The 20687-nt window shown below is 38.7% G+C and overlaps 1 protein-coding gene across 1 annotated transcript in view; it reads right to left on the reverse strand.

The window, feature by feature from the left end:
- Positions 1 to 13459: 13459 nt before the first annotated feature.
- LOC139724685 (uncharacterized) overlaps positions 13460 to 20687 on the reverse strand; it is a 50468-nt gene continuing 43240 nt past the window's right edge. Inside the window, exons 42-50 of the mRNA XM_071635809.1 lie at positions 20134 to 20311; positions 19314 to 19433; positions 18289 to 18588; positions 17636 to 17799; positions 16955 to 17113; positions 16111 to 16215; positions 15403 to 15550; positions 14682 to 14951; positions 13460 to 13623 (exon numbers count right to left, since the gene is read on the reverse strand). Of these exons, the coding sequence (XP_071491910.1) occupies positions 13460 to 13623; positions 14682 to 14951; positions 15403 to 15550; positions 16111 to 16215; positions 16955 to 17113; positions 17636 to 17799; positions 18289 to 18588; positions 19314 to 19433; positions 20134 to 20311 (1608 nt within the window). The remainder of the gene's footprint in view (positions 13624 to 14681; positions 14952 to 15402; positions 15551 to 16110; positions 16216 to 16954; positions 17114 to 17635; positions 17800 to 18288; positions 18589 to 19313; positions 19434 to 20133; positions 20312 to 20687) is intronic.

Below are 20687 nucleotides of genomic sequence, written 5' to 3' on the forward strand. Positions count from 1 at the left end.
ACATCTTTTCTCTGCCAGTAATTTGCTTACCTCTTTAATGATGTTGCAGAAAATCTACAGCAACTGACTCATGTAGGCAACGACCATGTTGACGGCAGAGCACATACGGATTTGCTTTATCGTCATTACTATATAACATTGTGAAGATGTTGCTTTTTATTTTCTGAATTCGATAGACCTCATATGGGCAAAATGTTGTTGCCATATTTGTCTGCTTGCTTTGCGTACGTATACGTGAAATGAGCTTAAAATAACCCCAGATCGGATTTCTGCAGTTAACGTTCGTGAAGGGGTCAAAGCAAGTCTATCTTAAGCTTTGATAAGTACATGTCTCTGCAGTTCTACTTGCAGTCTACTCAGTACTGAGTAAATCTATGTGGAGTTAGCGTTTGTGCAAGGGTTTCAACTGTGACCACTGGTGTGGCGCCCTCTGTCGCCATTTATAATGCCTACCATTATCTTACTGTAACTGTATCTATTCATTCATTTATTGTCATCATCATCTTTTTTCCCTTTATATTCGGGACTCAAGTGCTTTTAATGAAGGCATCTCGATTTTTTTAAAATCAAAGGATCGTCTTGCACGCACACATTATTTATTTCATAAATTTCAGTAACTATAGCACCCCTGTATTGATTAGATCAGTTAATTACACTTCAGTTATGTAGGTCTAGAGTAGGAAATCACTGTAGGGGGACCCGAAGAATTAACATTGCAGTATGCAATATCACCATATGTATATAACCTAAATATTGTCAAAGGCATTATAAGGAATTCAAATGCAAATCCTGTATCCTTTATCTAGAAGGGTTTCTGCATTTGTATTCTGCGGTTGTATTTTTTTTTTTTTTGCATATTAAGCCTTAGTTCATTGATTTTTCTTGCTCTAACTTGATATGAAGAACAGTGCATCCGTCCAACATTGTTGTGCATTAGTAGTCTAGATATCATAATCCTATCATATCTGGATGATTTTATCAGTAATTTTATTTTCCTGACGCTTATATTGCCTTCAGAATGTAACATATTCATGTCGCCATGTAAATTGATCATGTCGTTTATGAAGTTGATCGGCGTGAAAAGAAGAAAATTTCGATTATTGCGATTGTCAATGATAAATATGATTTAAATTTTTCTACATGTCTGTTGCCTGACATTTGCTGTGCCTCAATGATTATTTCATTGTATATCGACAGTGGCAATAATTTCATTTTTTGTTTCTGGGAGACAGCCAAAAACTTGAAACGGAAAGAGAATATGAGATTGAACAAGTTACCATCATAGAAAGCATATGAGGAACAAAATGGATCATTAAAACTAAAAGCAGTATTTGGAGTTGTATATAATGCGAGGAAGATTCTATCGCTTTGTACAGTAGGGTGAAAGCGATGTTATATAGTCTTTGCAGATTTATGAATGAAATGTAATTATTGCCTTTTGCATGCCATAACATTATGATATGTTAGTGTTCAGAATTAACTATGCAATTCTTTAAAAAACATGCTTCACTCGGTATGCTTTGTGTTTGTTCACGAGTGCGTGTAAAATAATCACGTGTGAAAAATAAAAACAAAAGCTTAATATTCACTATAAAACACTTGTCTGTTTCTCTGCGCGTTTATTCATTCTCATAGAGACAATAATTCTTATAGATTGTTTTCACGAGTAAAGGCGTTGGTGAAATATAGGGAACAAAGTTATCAGGGTAGATAGCATGATTTCAACAGCTTTCTGGCCGTATACACGGTTCGAGTTTACATTGGAGGAAAATGGGCATGAGCATTGTCATTCGCTTGCGACACACTAGAAGGAAAAACTCTGTTGCTATGTATGCATATGTATATATATATATATATATATATATATATATATATATATATACATATTAAAGAATATATAAGGAAATAAAGAATATATAATTATATATATATATATATATATAATTATATATATGAAGAGTTTGAATGCAAACGCACATATTAGTAAACACCATGTTAGAATAGGATAAAGTAAAGTCATCATCAAATAAAGATACACTACTTTCAGTGATCTTTTCAGTGATACAATTATACTTGCTACAAAACAAGAAACACTTGTGAAGATAATCAGTAATCCTTTCACATTTTATTCATATTCTTTATTTTTCTGCAGTCTTAATCTCAAAATCTAGGCCTACGTACTACACAGGTAACTTTTCTCATTTTTTTTTAAAATACAGTTTCATACAGTTTAATACAGTGTATCAATCAGTCAATGGCAAAATTATGTGCAGTCGGAAAGATAGATGCACCCCTAACTTTACAAATATGAAAATGATACTTCACAACCAATACAACATTTTTTTTTTTACAAGAAATGTTAGACTTTACACAGTCACCACTAATATTTACTGAACACCAAAATGTAACCACATCTGCATAAAACTTGAGGTGCTTTGTTAATGTCTATAAGTATACTGTTTAAGTGCTGGGTGAAAATGTCTTCAGACATCGTATCTCATTCTTTGATAATATCAATGATCAACACTGAAGAAGCTACCCTGAGTAAATAAGACCTTATTATATTCTAGGTTTTCCCGCCCAATTTCATGAGATTTGCATTCGAATTAATGACAAGGCATTCAGATTCAAGCGATTTTGGTCACTGCTCTACTCTCACGGTTCATTTTAATTCTTTGAGTATTCTCATTTCATATTCCTTCTAGATTTAATTTCATTCAATTTAGAGAGATATTCTTTCAATTTAACGGCTCATAGTTGACATTCAATTTCACGCCAGCTGGATAGACGTTCAATTTGTCCCAAATACCAATTTCAATTTCATTTATAGGAAAACAACTTTGCACTTTGAATATTCGAATTGAATCAACATGAGAAAGCATCTGCGCGTTTCACTTATCTTTTTTTTTTCTTTTCACTGTGATATTTTGGATTGTATAATTATTTTCATTTCAAAGTTTCATCTATTCAGTTCAGTCTATTTGAATTGTGTGCATTCTTGCCTGTTGGCCTTTCTTCCACATTCACTTTATCCCATTACAGTATATCGTTGTAACTTAAGAAAAATGGAATGGCTGTATCTCATAATTTTGTCTACATTCATATTTACATTTTTTCTTTAAATTCTACTTCTACCTTCTCCCTGCGCTCGTTGGTTTAATAGTTCCAAAGTTGAACTCGCGCATCCAATTCTCACCGATCCACTCTGTCCTGTGCATCATTTGTATGATAATACATGGATATAACAAACAAAGACAAGCAAGAAGGACGGAGCAAAATATTATCGTAACACAATGTAAATCTGTGTGTATGTCAGTGTGTGTAGGTATGCTTTACTTCGTAAGAAAAACGATGACAGACAAAGAAGAAAAAAAAAAGACCGCTTATCTTAATGACATTGTATTGCCCTTGCTCTATATAAAGGAGTGTTATATAACAAGAAATGAATCGCGTATTAAGCGACTGGCTTAACGACAGGGGAAGAGAGGTAATCCATCATGGATTGACGTATCTCCAAGCAAATCACTAGCAACCTCGGTGCTCATTGGTTCCATGACCGATCAGATCAGGTGACATTGGAATATTGCATATACAAGTTCCGAATAAAGCACGCTATCTTATTGGCATCATTATTCTTCATGTTCTTGGCAATAAGATCAAAGTTGACCGGCTCGAGGCTTTTGACCAGTATTCCTGTGTAAAGTGCCACATGTTATTCATACATTAAAACGTATCATGGTTCCGCCAGGCCTCCGAGATTTAACGTTGTCCTTTTAAGATTCATAACTGAGATGGATAGGGCCTGGCAAAACGCATAATTGTTTCTTTAATTGTTAAGACTAAGTTGCAAAATTGGTTATCAAAAATGTCGAGTGTAAACGCGGATAGAACTCGCTTTTGAAGAAAATACCTTGGGGGTCATTATTTTGTGCAGCCATTCCGCACACACGCTAAATTGGGCAATGCATTTTAGAATCATTGTTCACGCAAATTACAAGATTGTGAATTATTCCCCGTCTTGTAGCATGTCACATATTGGCATTAAAGCAGAAAATTGAAATTATGTACGCAACTGCTTGTGTTAGTGTGGGATTACGTTACTTATGTTATACTGTGTATGTATTTTGTGGAAAGAATGGTAGCAGTATTTTGGATGCGTTATGTGTCTCGTTAACAAATATCATACTTCATCACACACAAAAGCAGCTTTTATAGCATACGCCAACCACATCACTCTTTTACAGGAGATAGAATAAAACATGAAAATAAAAACCCATCTCAAGACATGTAAGATACGGGGGGGGGGTGGGTGGGTAGGGGGACTGAGAGGCCCCCTCCCCGAAATTCCGCTCACTATGTTGCCATCGCAGAAAGCTATGCCCCGCGATGTTACACGACTTTTTCTTTCAAATCTCCCGCATCTTTCACGATTTTGCGGTTTCGAAGTTACACATAAATAAGTACACGCATGTTGGACAAAAAACTTGCTTTTCTTTTATTCAAAAAGAAAGAATGATAACATCCTTTCATAATGAGAACAACGTTCATTTTCTATATTCTATATATAACTGCTGCCAATTCCTGTAATACATTCGCTGTTTTGCAGCAGGCAACTTGTGTAAACATATTTCTGGTATACTGTGCAATGATACGAAATGTTATATCTCTGCATTACTTCTCATCATTCACTCAAACTCTCACCCCCTTAACTCTTCCACTATTATATTTCTACTTGTCCTATGTTTTCTTCTAAATTCCTTATTCCCTTTTTCGCCTCTCGTTAAGTCTCCATTTCCTTTCTTTTCTCTCTCTCTTCTGTCCTTTGGCTGTTTGGTAGGATGATTCAGTCCCCGTATACTAAAGCAGATGGGCAAGAAGTTTTCTTGACATTTAAAGGGGGAGGGGAGCACTGTAGTGAGGTTTATACACGTTTCCCCTTTTATTGTACTATAGAATACTGTGTATAACACTGTACATCATTGTGTTGTCAGTGCCTCAATCCAGAACAATGCCAAAACCACAACACAGCTCTTAATAATGACTCGTTGATTTGATCATTAGAGCATTTTAACATTAGCATGATTTGACATCTGTTAATGGATAAGTAAATTCGGCATTAACAGAGACACAGCAGCAACGAAATAAAGCTTGTCAAATTCAGAGCTTCCTACACCACTCACTTCGACATGTTGGGTGTTCACGGGGAGACCGGTAGGATCATTGAGCTCTGCAACATCATCCATCCGTTGCCAGGCTTTGCACGTTAACGGTGCGTTCCCAAAATCATGTCTTACCATGATTTCAGACGGAAATTGTACAGATAAAGCGATGTCTATTACAATGTGTTGGTAGATGCTAAAAACCCCACACGACAAGATTATTTCTTGATTGACGAAAGGATACAGATCGATTTCTATGATGTCGTTCTCACTGGGTTCATCATAATGACCGGAGAGTGTATCATTAATTAGGGGGCTTGAAGAGAACCATGTGATGTTAGGATCTGGTTGTGATATTACCGGACACTTAACAGACACAACTAAACTGTCATTTACAAAGGCACACACCGGCGAAGCCGTAATAAATGGTGGACAAGGGAACGATTCTTGAATAAGGTCTGTAACGAGGCGTCCTTCGTTTATCCCTGGAGCAGCGCAGACGCCATTTTCAAAAGTCAAATGATCATCAAGGCTGAGAAGCCAACGTAGGTTACAATCGCAGACAAGTGGATTATTGTTTACATCCAGTGTAAGATACAACAACCGCATGTTGAAAAGACTTGTAGGGACGATAGACTCATCTAGATAACGTAAATCGTTACTTGCTAAGTCTAAATAGGTAAGGTGCGAAAATATGCTGAGCTGTGTATTTCCATTCTTAATTCCTAATAAACCGATTTCGTTACCCTTTAGATTTAGGATTTCAAGTGGATGTATGATGTCAGTCCTAGAACATTTAGACAGAAAAGAAATGCGATTATAGGACAAGTCAAGGTTACTAAGCTGACAGTATAAGTACAAGATTCGGTCACAGTCAAGGAAGTTCATCATATTTCTGCTGAGGTTAAGAGAATCAGCAATCGGTGCAAAAATGGGTGGGATATTCACTAATTTGCTGTATGTATACTGAAGGCTTTTAAGGTTCGGTGAGTGTAATTCTTGGCTCAAATCTGGAAATGAAAGTTTTGACTTCAACGCAAGTTTTTCAAAGGTGACGTATTCCATATTATCTAATAGTTGGATTAAAGAGCTATCTGTAACGATTATTTCCCTCAAGGAAAGATTTCTTAATTGAGGTATTACACAGTGAGTCCCATTGAATTCTCCTACAGTTCCGCCGGTAATGCTGAGGTACAACCTTGCCGTTAGGGTAGAGAAATCCCTGCAGGTGAGTTCCACAGATGACGTCAGTAACAGATCTACCGATTTCACCTCTTCGAGGAAATGAAAACTTTTAGGCGATATTGGCGTCCCCTCTCTGCTCCCAAAACACAGAGATTTTAATGGAAGTGCTGCAACAAGACTTAAATCCACACTTACAAATGGGTTACGGCAAATCCAAAGTTCACTAAGTTCTGGACAAAGTTGGGCAAGATTTTGCGGGATCTCAAGGAGTCTGCTACCTCTTACATCCAGTTTTGTCATCACGGGAAGGCGAAATTCAAACACTGAAATACGGGTATTCATAAGATACAGTTCAGCTACTTGTGGGGTAGTAATAAACGCTAACGGATCGATAAAGAAGAGTGGGTTGTTGTTGAGATCTATAAGTGCTAGTCGAGGTGAGATGGGGAATCCGTATACTGCTTGAATATGGTTGTATGCCAAAAATAATGTTTCAAGACTAAACACTGCACCAAATGTGTTAATATCGACAAATGTCAGTTCATTTTTATAAACATCCAGTCTCCGGAGGTGTCGGATGTCTGTAAAGAGAAACCAACGCTGTAAATAATTTCGGGAAAGATGGAGAGCTTCCAGACTAAGAGGAAAAGCTATATCTACGTCGGTGGACGATATTATGTTATGATGCAAGTTGATAATTTGCAAATTTGGAGTCTGAAATTGCCCACTTATATATGATATTCTGTTTTCCTGTAGGTTTATATATTCCAGACTAGGGAGGTTGTCAAAACTGGAGGCTAGAACTGATGTGATTTTGTTGCCAGCCAGATAGATTATTCTGAGCATTTTTAGTCCGGTGACAAGAGGTACGACGCTAAGTTTGCTATTAGATATCGTAAGATCTGTTAACGATGATAGTCTCGTGACATTGTGCAGTCTTTCCACCTGCGATGAGGACATGGTGAAGAAACGAAGAGAGGACTGGTTGGTAAACGAAATAATTTTTTCTGCACCACCAACGACAGTAAAGGTTGTCAGTGTGTTGATGTTTTCCAGAGTGGACATAATTTTGAAATCTTTGTTTGTCCCACGAACATAAAGAAAAGCGAGCCTTCTAAGGTCAGAAGAGATGAAGGGTATGCTTGATAGGTACAATGTTTCCAAGTTAGGAAACCCATCGACAGAGCCGAATTCAGTCAATCTGTTCCCTGAGAGTGATAAAAATGTCATGCTGGCTGGGAATGCATCAGATGCAACCCAGGAGATGCGATTATATTGTAAACTCACCACACGCAGGAAAGGGAGTGAAAACGTTTCAGATACTATGCCCTGAAGTCTGTTCTTATCAAGTTCGATCCTTTGTAGTTGAAACAGACCACTGAAAGACGATTTGTCAACCTTATCAATCATGTTCGCTTTCAAATGTATGGAACGAATATTGATTGGAAACTGATCTGCGGTAAAGCGCTTGATCCGGTTAAACGAAAGGGAGAGGTGCTCAAGTCTCGGGGCTTCTTGTCTCAGGTGTTTTCCAACATCTGAAATAGCGTTTTCAAACAAAATAAGGGATCTTAGCGACGTATTGTTGCCAAACACAGGGATTCTTGTCAACAGGTTTTTGGCAAGTGATACGGTCTGGAGCTCTCGCATATTAATGAACGTATTTGTCGAAACATTTCTCAGAGAATTTCGGCTGAGCACGAGCACATTTGTCGTTGTTAATTCTTCAAAGAGGTCAGGAAAAAGTGTTCCGTGCATCACTTCACTATCAGCAAATGCATCCGAACAGTTAGATTCAAGACAAGAAGACTTGGGAACATTGAACACTCTTTCGCACGACACACTTCGCAATCCGGAAAAACATGTACATTTGTCCCAGATGCTGTGCTGCGCAGGTACATATGGTAAAAGACCAGATAGCATCAGCAGAGTCAGAATGAACCTGGTAGCAGAGAGCCCGGCCTCCATTTTCTTCTCACAATGTATTAGCATTCTCAGTCCTTGAAAAGTCAACGAAACATAGAAGAAATCTTATAATCAGTGAGAAAAAAAAATAAATGAGAGTATAGGATCTCACTAGGCTCGTTATGGATGTACTGGTGCTCCATACTTACGTTGCATGTGGTCTTTTCTTGTCAGTCAGTCGTTCAGCTATATTAAATATTAATAATCGATGCCCAGTCGGAAGAAATTATACAAACCACTCGTAATTGTGACTCCAAATTCCCACAGTTCAGGCGCCCATGCACGACTGAGAGAACGGCGGACCTCTTATACCCATCTGCGCCCCTCCCCCCCAAAAAAAAGTCGCAGCTAGTTTGCGTTGGTGAAAGTAAAGTTACCCTCCATGCGACTTATAGGACTTAGATTGTATATCCCAGCGCCTGTTGGAATTTATCATAACAAAGCTGGGTAAAGTCCTCGACAAGATCCCTAAAAAAAGTAACATACAAATATGATCTGAATGATGTATAGTAGCACAGCTAGTCATGAATTCCTTGATTTATGAATTTCTGGAAAAAAAATCACTGAGGAGAAACTTCAATAAGTGCACCAACCTTAATAAAGACGTGAGTTTATTTCAAGACGTACAATGCATGGAAATGTTATTTCTTCAAAGACAAACAAACGAACGAACGAACGCTCACTTTCAGCAGGTCTCCGCTTCCCAGTGCAAGACGAAGGGAAATTCGCGGTAGAAAGCCAAAAAATGATACATCTAAACAGATAATAGGCTGAGAAAATGTTTGCACATATACATCTCAAATTGGAGGGTTTATAGGTGCAGTCCAACGTAATGACCTTGTTTCGCGGGTAGTTTCAAATGAACCGCATCATAATGTGATTAATGGAATGCTAATTGAGCAGGCTGTAGTTAGGCAGGTTCGGCAAAGGTAAAGTCTCATCATTCGGAAGTCCGATAAATTTTAAAAGACGCTTCATCCTCTTCTCATGAAGCAAAATAAATCAAAGCTGCAAAGTAATTCTCGTGATTAGGAGAAGGCTTCAATGGATGTACGTAAAAGTTTCACGAAAATCCCTTATTTACTTGAAGGTAGAAAATGCAGAATAATGTGTGTGTGAAATTGCTTCAGTAAGTGGGAGAAATGGAAGAGGAAAAAGGTCTTTCACATAAGATATAAAGTAGTTATTACATTTAAAAAAAAACATAACAGACGTCAGAGAATGGAGCAATATCTAGATCGTTTTGCCATGTTTGCATGGACCGGTGAGTTCTGACGCAATACCGACAAAGCAAACGGCACGTCTCACTTGTTCATTATAAAGCCTGACAAACTGCCTGAGCCTTGCAATTGGATATAGCATCTATCTCCTCCATCTTCAACCCTAATACCATGGACCTACTACACACATGGACTACAAACGGAGGTCTTTCTTTGATCCATCATGTATCACCGCCACCTGATTATGTGCATCTTGATGATGACTACATTCAGATGTGTGGAGAATGACGATTTTGTAATCGTCCATCGTCACTGACGAAAGAACCGTTTCATTCATTTCGGTTTTATTTCGCTGAGGTGTCTTTTCGGACTTAACTGCCTTTGGAAGATCGACAATGATGGGGAGCAGCAATTGTTGGTGTACAGCATGCTAAGTTTCTGGAGGAATTTGTCTGTTTTCCTGATAAGTATACAGCGTGTCCCAGAAAAACGAAACCGAGTTTCCTCTCAATTTTTTAGTAACAAATTCATACATTTGCTTTTTGAAATGTACATGAATGGAAAGGTGAACGTCTTTTTCAATAATTTTTCGAAGGGTACCATTTATAGAGAAAAAAAAATCTGTACAATGGTACTACACCTGTAAGCAAGAAATGTAGAAATGTGTTCCATATATATATATATATATGTATATATATATATATATATATATATATATATATATATATATTGTAACGAAATTCGGTGGAACCGATTCCATTTAACCGTTTCGATTATAATTTGTTATGATCGATTGTGCCTATAGCATAGAAAGGGGGCACGATTGGAACGTTTGGCAAATGCTGTAATGTGGTAGTGCATTATTATGAGTTTTAATATTTATTATTAGATATGTGGTTACTTGTTTGTCATGGGCAAGTTTGGATTATTTCAATACCAACTCCGGTTTAGACCGATGATACATGCCGAATTAAAGTAACCATGTACAAGAGATACTGCTAAAATGTATAATCGTTGTACGAATTTAATAACCACGCCAACATTGTAAATGATTTGAACAACTACTGCGGGTATTTTCCGCGTTGCTCACGGCCGTGCGGGTTTGCCTCCTTACTCCGCGATAGGAGGAGAGGCATATAAAGTGGCCGTTGTGTGACATAGTCCGCGACAAGTAGCCCGTGTATGATACATTTCCAATGTGTTGTTATTGTTTGCTTCTATATGTAATAAACTGTACATGTGTTCCTGTAATGCTGACTTCACTGTGTCTTCTTGAGTGTTCTACCACGATACAACAGCTTGGAGAGTAGTGGTACATGTTCCTGAGAAGACCAACTAGCAAGTCATTGGATTTCGGGTATATTGGTAATGTGACTTGTCGCATAGTCCGTGCCCAATCCAAGTTCCAGTCGTCGTCATTGGATTTCGGGTATAATGGTAATGTGACTTGTCGCATAGTCCGTGCCCAATCCAAGTTCCAGTCGTCGCCTGAGGAAGTTGGTAACGGTGCGATACCAGCACTTTACCCCGTGCCATCAACGACACCTGTGCCACCATATGGTTGTGAAAGGTGTTCCACGTTAGCGTGACTGAGTTGGTAGCAAAAGTCGGTAGCAGAGTTGGTAACAAAACTTGGTAGCAGAACTTGGTAGCAAGAGTTGGTAGTAAAAGTTGGTAACAAACTAGACGTACCAATTTAACACCATCTACAACTGACGTTTGGAAGTGACATTACTTTAAGTGATGCTGAACTTTGTATGTGTGCCGCTTGTGTTGGTGAGCTGCTTCTGACACAACATATTACATGGTAGACACAGACTGGTAGTTTTAATGATTTAAAGGGATCGTTGTAAACTGCAACAAAACGAACCCCGCCTACTCGGCCATCCTGACACGGCTCGCGGAGACATTTGTACAGACAGTCAAATACACTCTCTTAATTCACGACGAGAAGGCGAGTTCGTCACAATATATATATATATATATGTCTATATACATATGTATATATATATATATATATGTGTGTGTCATATATATATATATATATATATATATATATATATATATATATGAAGTTGATATATACATGTATGCATGAATAATGTATTCATATATGAAAAGAGTTTTTTTTTTCCTAAATTGTTAGTTACGGGACCATTTCGTTCTGCCTGTCATTACGAACTCAAGTAGCACTTACTTCACCCCCCCCCCCGCCCCAAATGATATTCATTTTTTTTTCACACAAACAATCAAGCAAAAACAGCTCCATGCGTCAAATATCAGGGCGATATTCCTCGGAACTGTTGCGTAGAAAATTCGCTAAGATAGTGCAAGTAAGAATGCGTTCACTTTTTATCAACACGAAGTCTATCTGCCTATGGAAGCAGTTTGCGGGAAGAAAATAATGGTCAAGAAATTGATAATCATACACAGATCTTACAAACATGCCGCAACGCCAAGATATGCACAGAGGAACGCACACTTTTCTTTGATACACATATTTTTTTGACACACATATACACACGCATACATTTCAACACGCACACACACACACATACACACACACGGACACGCATTCACATGTTTGCATATCAGCCTATTGAAAAGACTAATTGACACCAATACATTGAGAAATCCAACACAGGAATATAAGGGGATCTTTGGAATGATTTTATTCTAATTCACTTTGCATCATGGGAAACACTTTCGTCGGTTATAACATAATCATTATGACGTCGTCAGAATAGAAGCTCGGCAATATACCTTCCCTGTGCTCACGTAATACTCCAAATACTGAAATAGAGGCAATCAACAATAAAAAAATTGTATCACTGATGTTACGACTGTTAAGTCTAAATATTTTTATTAACACTACGTTCTTTCAAAAAGACATGATTAGTGATAAATGTGATTTCGGTCATAATTATCCATTGTAGGTAAGTTTTAATTCTCCTTACGGTCAAAATCATGTTGTGATTGCCTAAACTCGGAAGAGCAATCTGAAGAATCCTTTGCGAAGTTCAAGTTTCTACTTTTATGGCATCAAAATGAATTAGTGGTAGGGATCGATATTCTCGATCAAATAAGCCTGAATTACGCTGGCGGGAAGTTGAGTATTTTATTATGTTACCATCAGCACAAAAAAAAAAACCCGCGTAATCCACTTATACGATGTAACCTTATAAATGATCACGAAGCAACATTTTTTAATGCTGGTGCAATATGCTATCTTTTTAGACATAAAGAAATATCGACGCATGTTTATCATAAAATATCAAACCATCATTGCACCTTTCTAAATCTCAAATATACTGATAAAAGGTATGATTCTAGGAAATATCAAGTGGTAAGCATGTTTCCATACCAAACTAATTGGTATTCGTCAAAATTCCTAGTCTACTCACATGTATTTTACTGAACACAGATCACCCGGGCAAAATGGGAAAAATACAAATTAAATATACATTAATATTTCTATGAAATTTATATCGCTGATAAATACTAACATTTCTATTACCTGAAAAACAATTGAATAAATTACATAATTTTGATAAAACATTTGTTGACAGGTGAATAAATTGATTCATAATTATGTAGTCTACATTTCTCAGATAATCATAGAAGGCAATGAATCAAAATCATTGATATTAGATCTTTTTCTTATTCCTCAATAAAGTAATTTCAGCCACATATCATTTGCATATAATGGCAACATGACAAACACATAATGAATGCAAGGGACCCATTGGAGTCAGTTTACATTGCCATCAAGTATGTCGAGAATCTAAGGTTAAATAAAAAACAACAACGACAAAACAATGAATAAATAAAAGATGATGGCGGAGGTTGGCAATAGGACAAAAATGGGCTGAGGGGTGAGGACGGAAAGGGGGAAGAGGGAGGGGATTAAGGGGCTTAAGTGACAAGGAATTATCCGAGGTAGATGACTCTGGGTTTGTCGTCGTCTTGGATCTCTTTGCTGAAGAGTTCCTTGTCGAGGCGCTTCTCCACCTTGATGAACTCGTTCAGCTTCATCACCATGTCGTCCAGCTTGAACTTCATGTCGTTGCACTCTTGCTGGACGGGCTCGATGCCTGCAAACAAGACAGTACGTCAATGAGAGATAGATGGATAGATAGATGGATAGATAGATAGAAAGATAGATAGATAGATAGATAGATCGATAGATAGATATAGAGAGAGATAGAGAGAGGGAGGGAGAAAGAGACAGAAAAAGAATATTGAGTGAGAGGGAAAAGAGAATAATGATGCAAATAGTAAGATAATGCTCGCTTGATATTGGTATGAATTAAGCTCACTGGGTGCGTGTTTGAATGGTTCCGCAAACAAACAACAACAGCAAATACAGTGTATCTGGAAATGGACTCATCATAATTGATATAGTTTTGCATGTGCGTATCCTGTTATGTGCTTTACTGCGATGATATAACACAATTAGCGATGCCTGTCTGTTTGAAAATTTGGTTCACTATCGAACAACACTTATTTTCCAGTATTATGAAATAAAAGTGTATTTTCCTTTGGTGAACCTCTAGCTTCCTTAAAAAGTAGTATTTTGCATTTAGGAAGACAATTACATATCAATAAATTGCAACTATATATTGGTCTCATAGAAGCAGTTAACTTGTATACCATCTATGAGCAATAATTTGTTGTATTACTCGTCGTTTGAATCTGAGAAATCATCACCACGATGAATTTAGATAACAAAGCGATTGATAAGTCGGTTAGTTTGTTTCTGATTTCGTAAGTAAGGGATGCAATATGGGATGCGACCGACAAGCACTACTGTGAGTCAATGGCAGTGAATCACGATATGCTGAACATGAAAGACAAGTGAGATTATTGTAAAATGGTGTATAATATGTTAGGTATGCACCTAACCTAGAATAATATTGTTGAACGATGCATGACATGCCATACACCATGCTACCTACAAACCTATCATAAACAAATTCATCAGTTCATAGTTCGCTCTTTACGCGACCGTGCACCATAACAAAAATATTGAATGTCACGTGATTCCATATCAATCAATCACTGGTCGTGTTTTATGTGAGGTGTCTTATTCATGAAAATTACACAGAGTGACAGCAATGTCCGCAACGAGAGAAAAAGGAACGGAGCTTACCCTCGATGTACTCTTGCTTCTTGCGGGTCTTCGGCTCCGTGCGCTTCTGGTTGATGCCGGTCCACTTCTTGAAGCGGTCGACCATGAAGTTGACGATCTCCAGACGGTTGCCTTGCTCGGCCTGGGCCGCCTTGACAAGAGCGAAGGACTCGTTGATGATGGCGAGCAGCATGTTGATCATGACCCACATGATGAGGATCACATAGAAGAAGAAGAAGAGCGGACCAAGGATGCGATCCACCTCCAACATGGCAACGAAGTCAAATTTGCCTGGATGCAGAGAGAACACATATCACGACAATCACATCACGTACCCTGTGGATTGAGGTACCACCATCAGGAAAACATGTTGGTTCATTTTTTTTTTCATGCAGGCCTATATATCCAGAATCCTTCGCGGCATTGTGCTTGCTTGTTAAAAGCCTATACAACTTTTCATCAAAAATGTCTCAAAACTTGCATCTTTTGTGAATTCATTATTGTAAAACAAATGTGGTCATGTAAATGGGGAAGTGCGGCATATATGCTATTGCCCCGTCTTTGGTCTCCATTGAGACGCGCGGTGAGGAATATGAACCTATGTAAAGCCACTACATAGACATTGACAAAAAACTTTTCACTAATGTGTGCCTTTAGCTGTTTGGGATGAATGAAATGAAAGGGAATGTGTTTGTGTGTGTGTATGCATGTTGTGCGTGCTACGGAGCTTTAACTGACTTACCGAGGAGGGTACCGAAGAGAGATTCCAGTGTCTTGATAAAGGAGGAATAGTCTCGCAGCTTGTAGAAGATGAGGAAAGCGAAGCTACTGAAGGCCATGTACATCACGCCGAACATGATCATGAAGAGAGACAGCTCATAGCCGAACACCTGGACAACAAAAGTTATTAAATAAGCAAAAATGGTTATTCTGTAAATGTTTCTTTCATTTTTTTTTCTGAAGAAAGTGTACAGCTTCATGGCTGCATCTGATGTCAGTACAGGTTCCTTGCTGTCTTCAAGTTTTGTTCAAGGACACAAGATTTACTGCCTCCAGAGTATCAGGCATACACACAAACGTAATGTCGTCGCTTTGGAGAGTCAGGACAGTCATGCAAACTGAAAAAAAAAATGCAAAAACCAACCGCTTTTCATCCATACACGTACGCATGAACATGTCCCAAATGACATTAAAGATTAAAGCAAAATGATAATGTGACATTGCCGTTTCTCATTGCAAGTGGAGTAAGTGGCTTATTCTGATATTTATTGTAAAACTGAACTCGTTGCGTCCAAAATCTGGTAATGCTCAGCAGATCCGATAATAAATGACACACCTGAGCCTCGTTAGGAAGGAGTTAAGAAGGAGTTGTAATTGTGTGTGTGTGGGGGGTGGGATGGTAGGTGGGTGGGTTTCTTAACTACCACGGAGGAAAGACGGATATACGTACTGAGAGTGTTTCCGTGAGGAGCAGCATATTCTTGTTGAATCGGAGGAGGCGGATGAACTTCACGGTTGCTATGAAGAGCAGCAGGCCGACCATGGTCGTGTACAACTGACGGAGAGCAAAGTAAATGATTACGTATAGAATGTTACTTTATAGCTAGTCCAGGAAGGTAAAGATGACACATACACTGACGAGATCATCTGCCTACCTTGAAAGGCAACTTGAGAGAGTCGAAGGATCACACTGATTTCAAAAGAGAATCAACACTTTGTTTAAGCACGGAAATATAAACAAATATATTTCTCCAGAACCCTTGTCTCGGAAGTGAGGGAGACATGAGGTTATGCTTTGTACTCGTAATGTGAAGGGCAAACTTGTTGTTACTTAGTATTCTTTTAAATACATGTAATGCGTATTTTTCATTCGTATTCTGGATGGCCTTGCTGCCATTTTGGTAAACAGTCAAAACTATCATAGCTGGCACCCAAGGGGGCCAAAAATGTGGCCGTTATAGACAGGAAGACAGGGTCTTTAACATGTTTGGTTTTTTTTTCCTCTGGGAAGGAATTGTTTTTCAGTGGTTGTATACGGCAGGTGGTTGCTATAGAGAGGTGGCCGCTATAGACAGGTGGTCGCTAAGACAGGTTTGACTACATCTGAACAGGGCCCTCTCTTTTCTTAAGTCGTTCTAAGCTTTACCTGAAATAAAGTACAGTTAATTGCTATAAAGTTCACAAAAAATCTCTGAACACACTGAAAGCAATAATGTCAGCATCGTTCTCGCTTCATTCTGTTCTTCAGTGTGCAGAGGCCAAGTCAAGCTAACTCAGGAAAAGTCGAGACTTACGTCGTCCCACATGGCGAGGTATTGGAAGTTGTGGAAGGCGTTTGGATCGGCGCGGATGTCGCCCATCAGCTGGTTCGCCTGGAAGAGTCGGTACAGGTATGATGTCAGAGCCCCAGCCGCCAGCCCAAGCGACACGAGCTCGATGACATTCCATGCATTCTGTGATTTAAAAAAAAAAGTATTAAGAACGGAAAAGTTAACACATACTTTTAGATTAAGACCCCTCTCATTTTTCAAAGTGAATAGTGGTGTGACTTAACATATTTACGGTTTCAACAAGCAACGGATTTTCCCCATTATATGCATATTGCAAACAAAAAATCAAATAGACAAAAAACAAAACAAACAATCGAATCTGCATTATCCAAAGAAATCTCACATATCGGAATTAAAATAAACCATAAAGATGATTTCTCTAGTGCGAGAGCGACTGTGAAGACTATCCAAAGCTGCCGGTCAACAAAGTTTACACAAACGTGCTTTTTGATAGAATGTTTAAAATTTAGATTCAAATGTCTTCTCCAGAGATACAACATACCTAGAAATTGGAATCCCTAGAAATCCTAGATTATATTATTATAGTCTTTATCCTACCGTAAAAGTTTAAGACTTTCATCGTGTTTATACCGAAAAAAAATCACTTCCAGTCCCACTGTGTGAGGATATTTGGGAAGTTCCTACCTTGAAGTACGCTTTCTTCTCCTTTACGATCTTCTTCACTTCCCGATAGCCGTAGAACAACTCAAGGAGAACAAAAATAGCCTCTCCAGCCATGACGAAGTAAGCAAATGGTCCGTAGTAATGGTCGAGGGTCATTGCTTGGAACTTGACCACTGGCGTTGCGCCTACGGAGTGGGAAATACAATAATACAATACAATAATATTGTAAATAATTCATAACCATCTCAAAAGCAGTTTATCCTGTATTGTTAGAAGCTTTCACCTTTAAGGGAAAGGCTAATTGAAAATCATCACTATTCTAATCAGCATCCTGAACTCAAGTAGGACGAACAATAAACCTCCTCTTCCACAGTGATGTTATCATAAATGAATAAATCAGCATCATTACAGTCAACATCATCATCATCATAATCATCATCATCGTCATCATCGCCATCATCATCTCATCTCATCTTATCTCAAAAGGATTAAAATGCTCTCTCCCTAATCAATATGATTATTTGAATGCACCTTTATAATTATCACCATGATTAATTCCATAAGAACTATTTCCACCCTCGTATATAGAATCAGCCGCTTCCTCGATCGACAACAGCAACTACAGCAAAATGACGTAAAATGACTATGCTTTTTTTTCGGCAATAGTACAATACCTCCTGTCGGCGTGAATTCGACAACGCAGAGGCTGACGACGTGGGAATTGGTGGTCGGGTTGTAGACGGTAAACTCTAGGAACACGGCCCTTGTCTGCTGGTCGATCCACATCATGTCCTTAAGGTAGTTCAGCATCTCGTAGTCGTTGTCGATGTTGTTGCCGAACTCCACGGCGTAGCCGCCGCCGTAGTAGACGAACTGCTCGGCGTAGGCCGGGTAGGAGTCGAGCTCCAGCCAGTCTCTGTACTTCCACGGGTAGTCGAATCGATCCGTCTCCCACATGGGAATATTCATGGTGTCTGGGTTACAGATGATAACGTCAAAGTAGTAATTGATGAATTCAATTATTGCATTAATTTTCATTGACTCTCATTTCAGTACATTTCATTTCATTTATTTTCCATTAGAAACAAAGGTATACAGAATCATCAGCACAATGTAATTGTATAAACAAAAAGTATTCAAAGCATTTACATGATCTCGTGAGTTGTTTTATGATATTAAGGTAACAAACTTTGAACAAAGTCATAGAGAATCCATTAACGTTGAATCAATCGCCTCTGTATTGGTCTCTTTAATCACACTATTGAATCAGGTGCAAAGCTATCATCGAATATGTATCACATTTCTTGCATTACAAAACGTCAACATGTTCTCACATATCATGAACATTTCAGTGGGCTATACTGGGTATTATATCTGTATATTATAAAATAGTATAGTGTTCGGGGACATTAATCATTTTATTTTGCCAATTATTTTATTACAATGATACAGCCTCGTATTTTCTCTATCCTGCTGTCATTGCTTAATTCCAAAACCGTAGTAATTGTTTTGTGTAAGGTGTGTGTTTTGTTTGTTTGTTTGTTTGTTTTAAATGCTCCTGCATCAATCGTACGGATAATATTGTCTGCCATGTGGAGGAAGAATTCGACCAGTACACGGACTGGATCTATCCATTTGCTTTGACGTATTTGGGTGATGCTATTTCTACCTACAAAGCTTGATCGGGAATTGTTCTTACCGCTCATGTTGACGGCAAGCCAACCTGGATGGTAGCTATCTTCATCGTCGTCCGCCGCGGAGTAGACGTCGGTACAGTGGTTGATTACCGCCAACATCACGTCTTCGATCTTGCATGAGTCTGTCGGGACAAACAAATTAAAATGAAATACGGTTCGAAATATTTCATCATTCGTGATTAATGAGCCCACTGATCGAAAAAAGAAACGTGTCCTCCATAGAAATATCTCAAATTCAGCAGCTCATTTCACCTTTCAACAAAATATTGACAGTAGTGTTTTCGATATCATGAATCGCCCCTAACAGCCTAACGAATCTTATCAATGAATTTCATCACCGGTAACGAGTAGTAGCAACAACATTCAATGTTCAAAGCGATGTATCAACAAATGTCACAAAGAGCAGTGACGGAAGAAGCGAAAGTACAACGAACGATCTCGTAAAGGATCATAAGCGTGGTAAAGACGTCGGAAATGTCCGACACCTTCCTACCGCATTCTACGCTCTGATGACAACAATTAACTACGCCGGAAATGTGTTAGTAGGATAGTTCGATGGTGTCAACTAACCATTCTTGCTTTACATAGCGGTGGCTACACCACAGAGTTGAAGGGGCTCAGCATTAGTATCACTTCTCGATAATCTGAGGCATTTTGCGCATTGTCTCACGGCGGGGTAGATAGGGTGGCAGGCACTGTCCCAAAGGGCATTCATATACGTTCGTATATTCGTTATCGCCACTTATCTTTAAAAACTTTGACGCTTTGAGACGGCTTCATTTCTGTTTTTCCAAGGGTTGGAACCGGTAGAGGGATTCTTACCTTGGTAGACCCGCACTTGTCTGAGACGAGCTTTACCCAGTAGCACGTGGGTCCGGTCTGTAATATACTTCTGCTGGGTGAGCACGGCGTCCGGTTGACCGTTGTATTTATCCCCGGGGTAGAGGGACGGAATGAATGTCTCTTCGAGGTACTGGAAAAAGTTTGCCCTGCTACCAACCTGCAAGGAGTTAAGGGCGAGGCACGCATTGAAGGAGGCGAAACAAGAAACTTAGATCATAGTTGGCAAACAAAAAGAGTAGACCTGGGACGATGTCTAATGGTAAGATTACTATGAATAGTACTGCAAAAAGAGTGCTATTTTGATCGTGTTAACAGCACAAAAAAGACACATAATGAGATAAATATATCGACGGTACACACAGACATCACCGTATTTCGTCAGACAATCTGAAATTCTTGGGGATTTCTAGTCGCGACAACGATATGGACTCCTACCCGTTTGTGTTTGAAGCTCACTTTGGTTCGGAACGGGGCCAACAGGTTAAGCGTCAATGCTCCAAGAGCTGCAGATCAAAGTTCTTCGGCTACTTTGA

The sequence above is a fragment of the Diadema antillarum genome, unplaced genomic scaffold, assembly GCF_040938485.1.
Source record: "Diadema antillarum isolate AM-2024a unplaced genomic scaffold, OU_Dant_1.0 scf00000226, whole genome shotgun sequence".
Taxonomy (NCBI): domain Eukaryota; kingdom Metazoa; phylum Echinodermata; class Echinoidea; order Diadematoida; family Diadematidae; genus Diadema; species Diadema antillarum.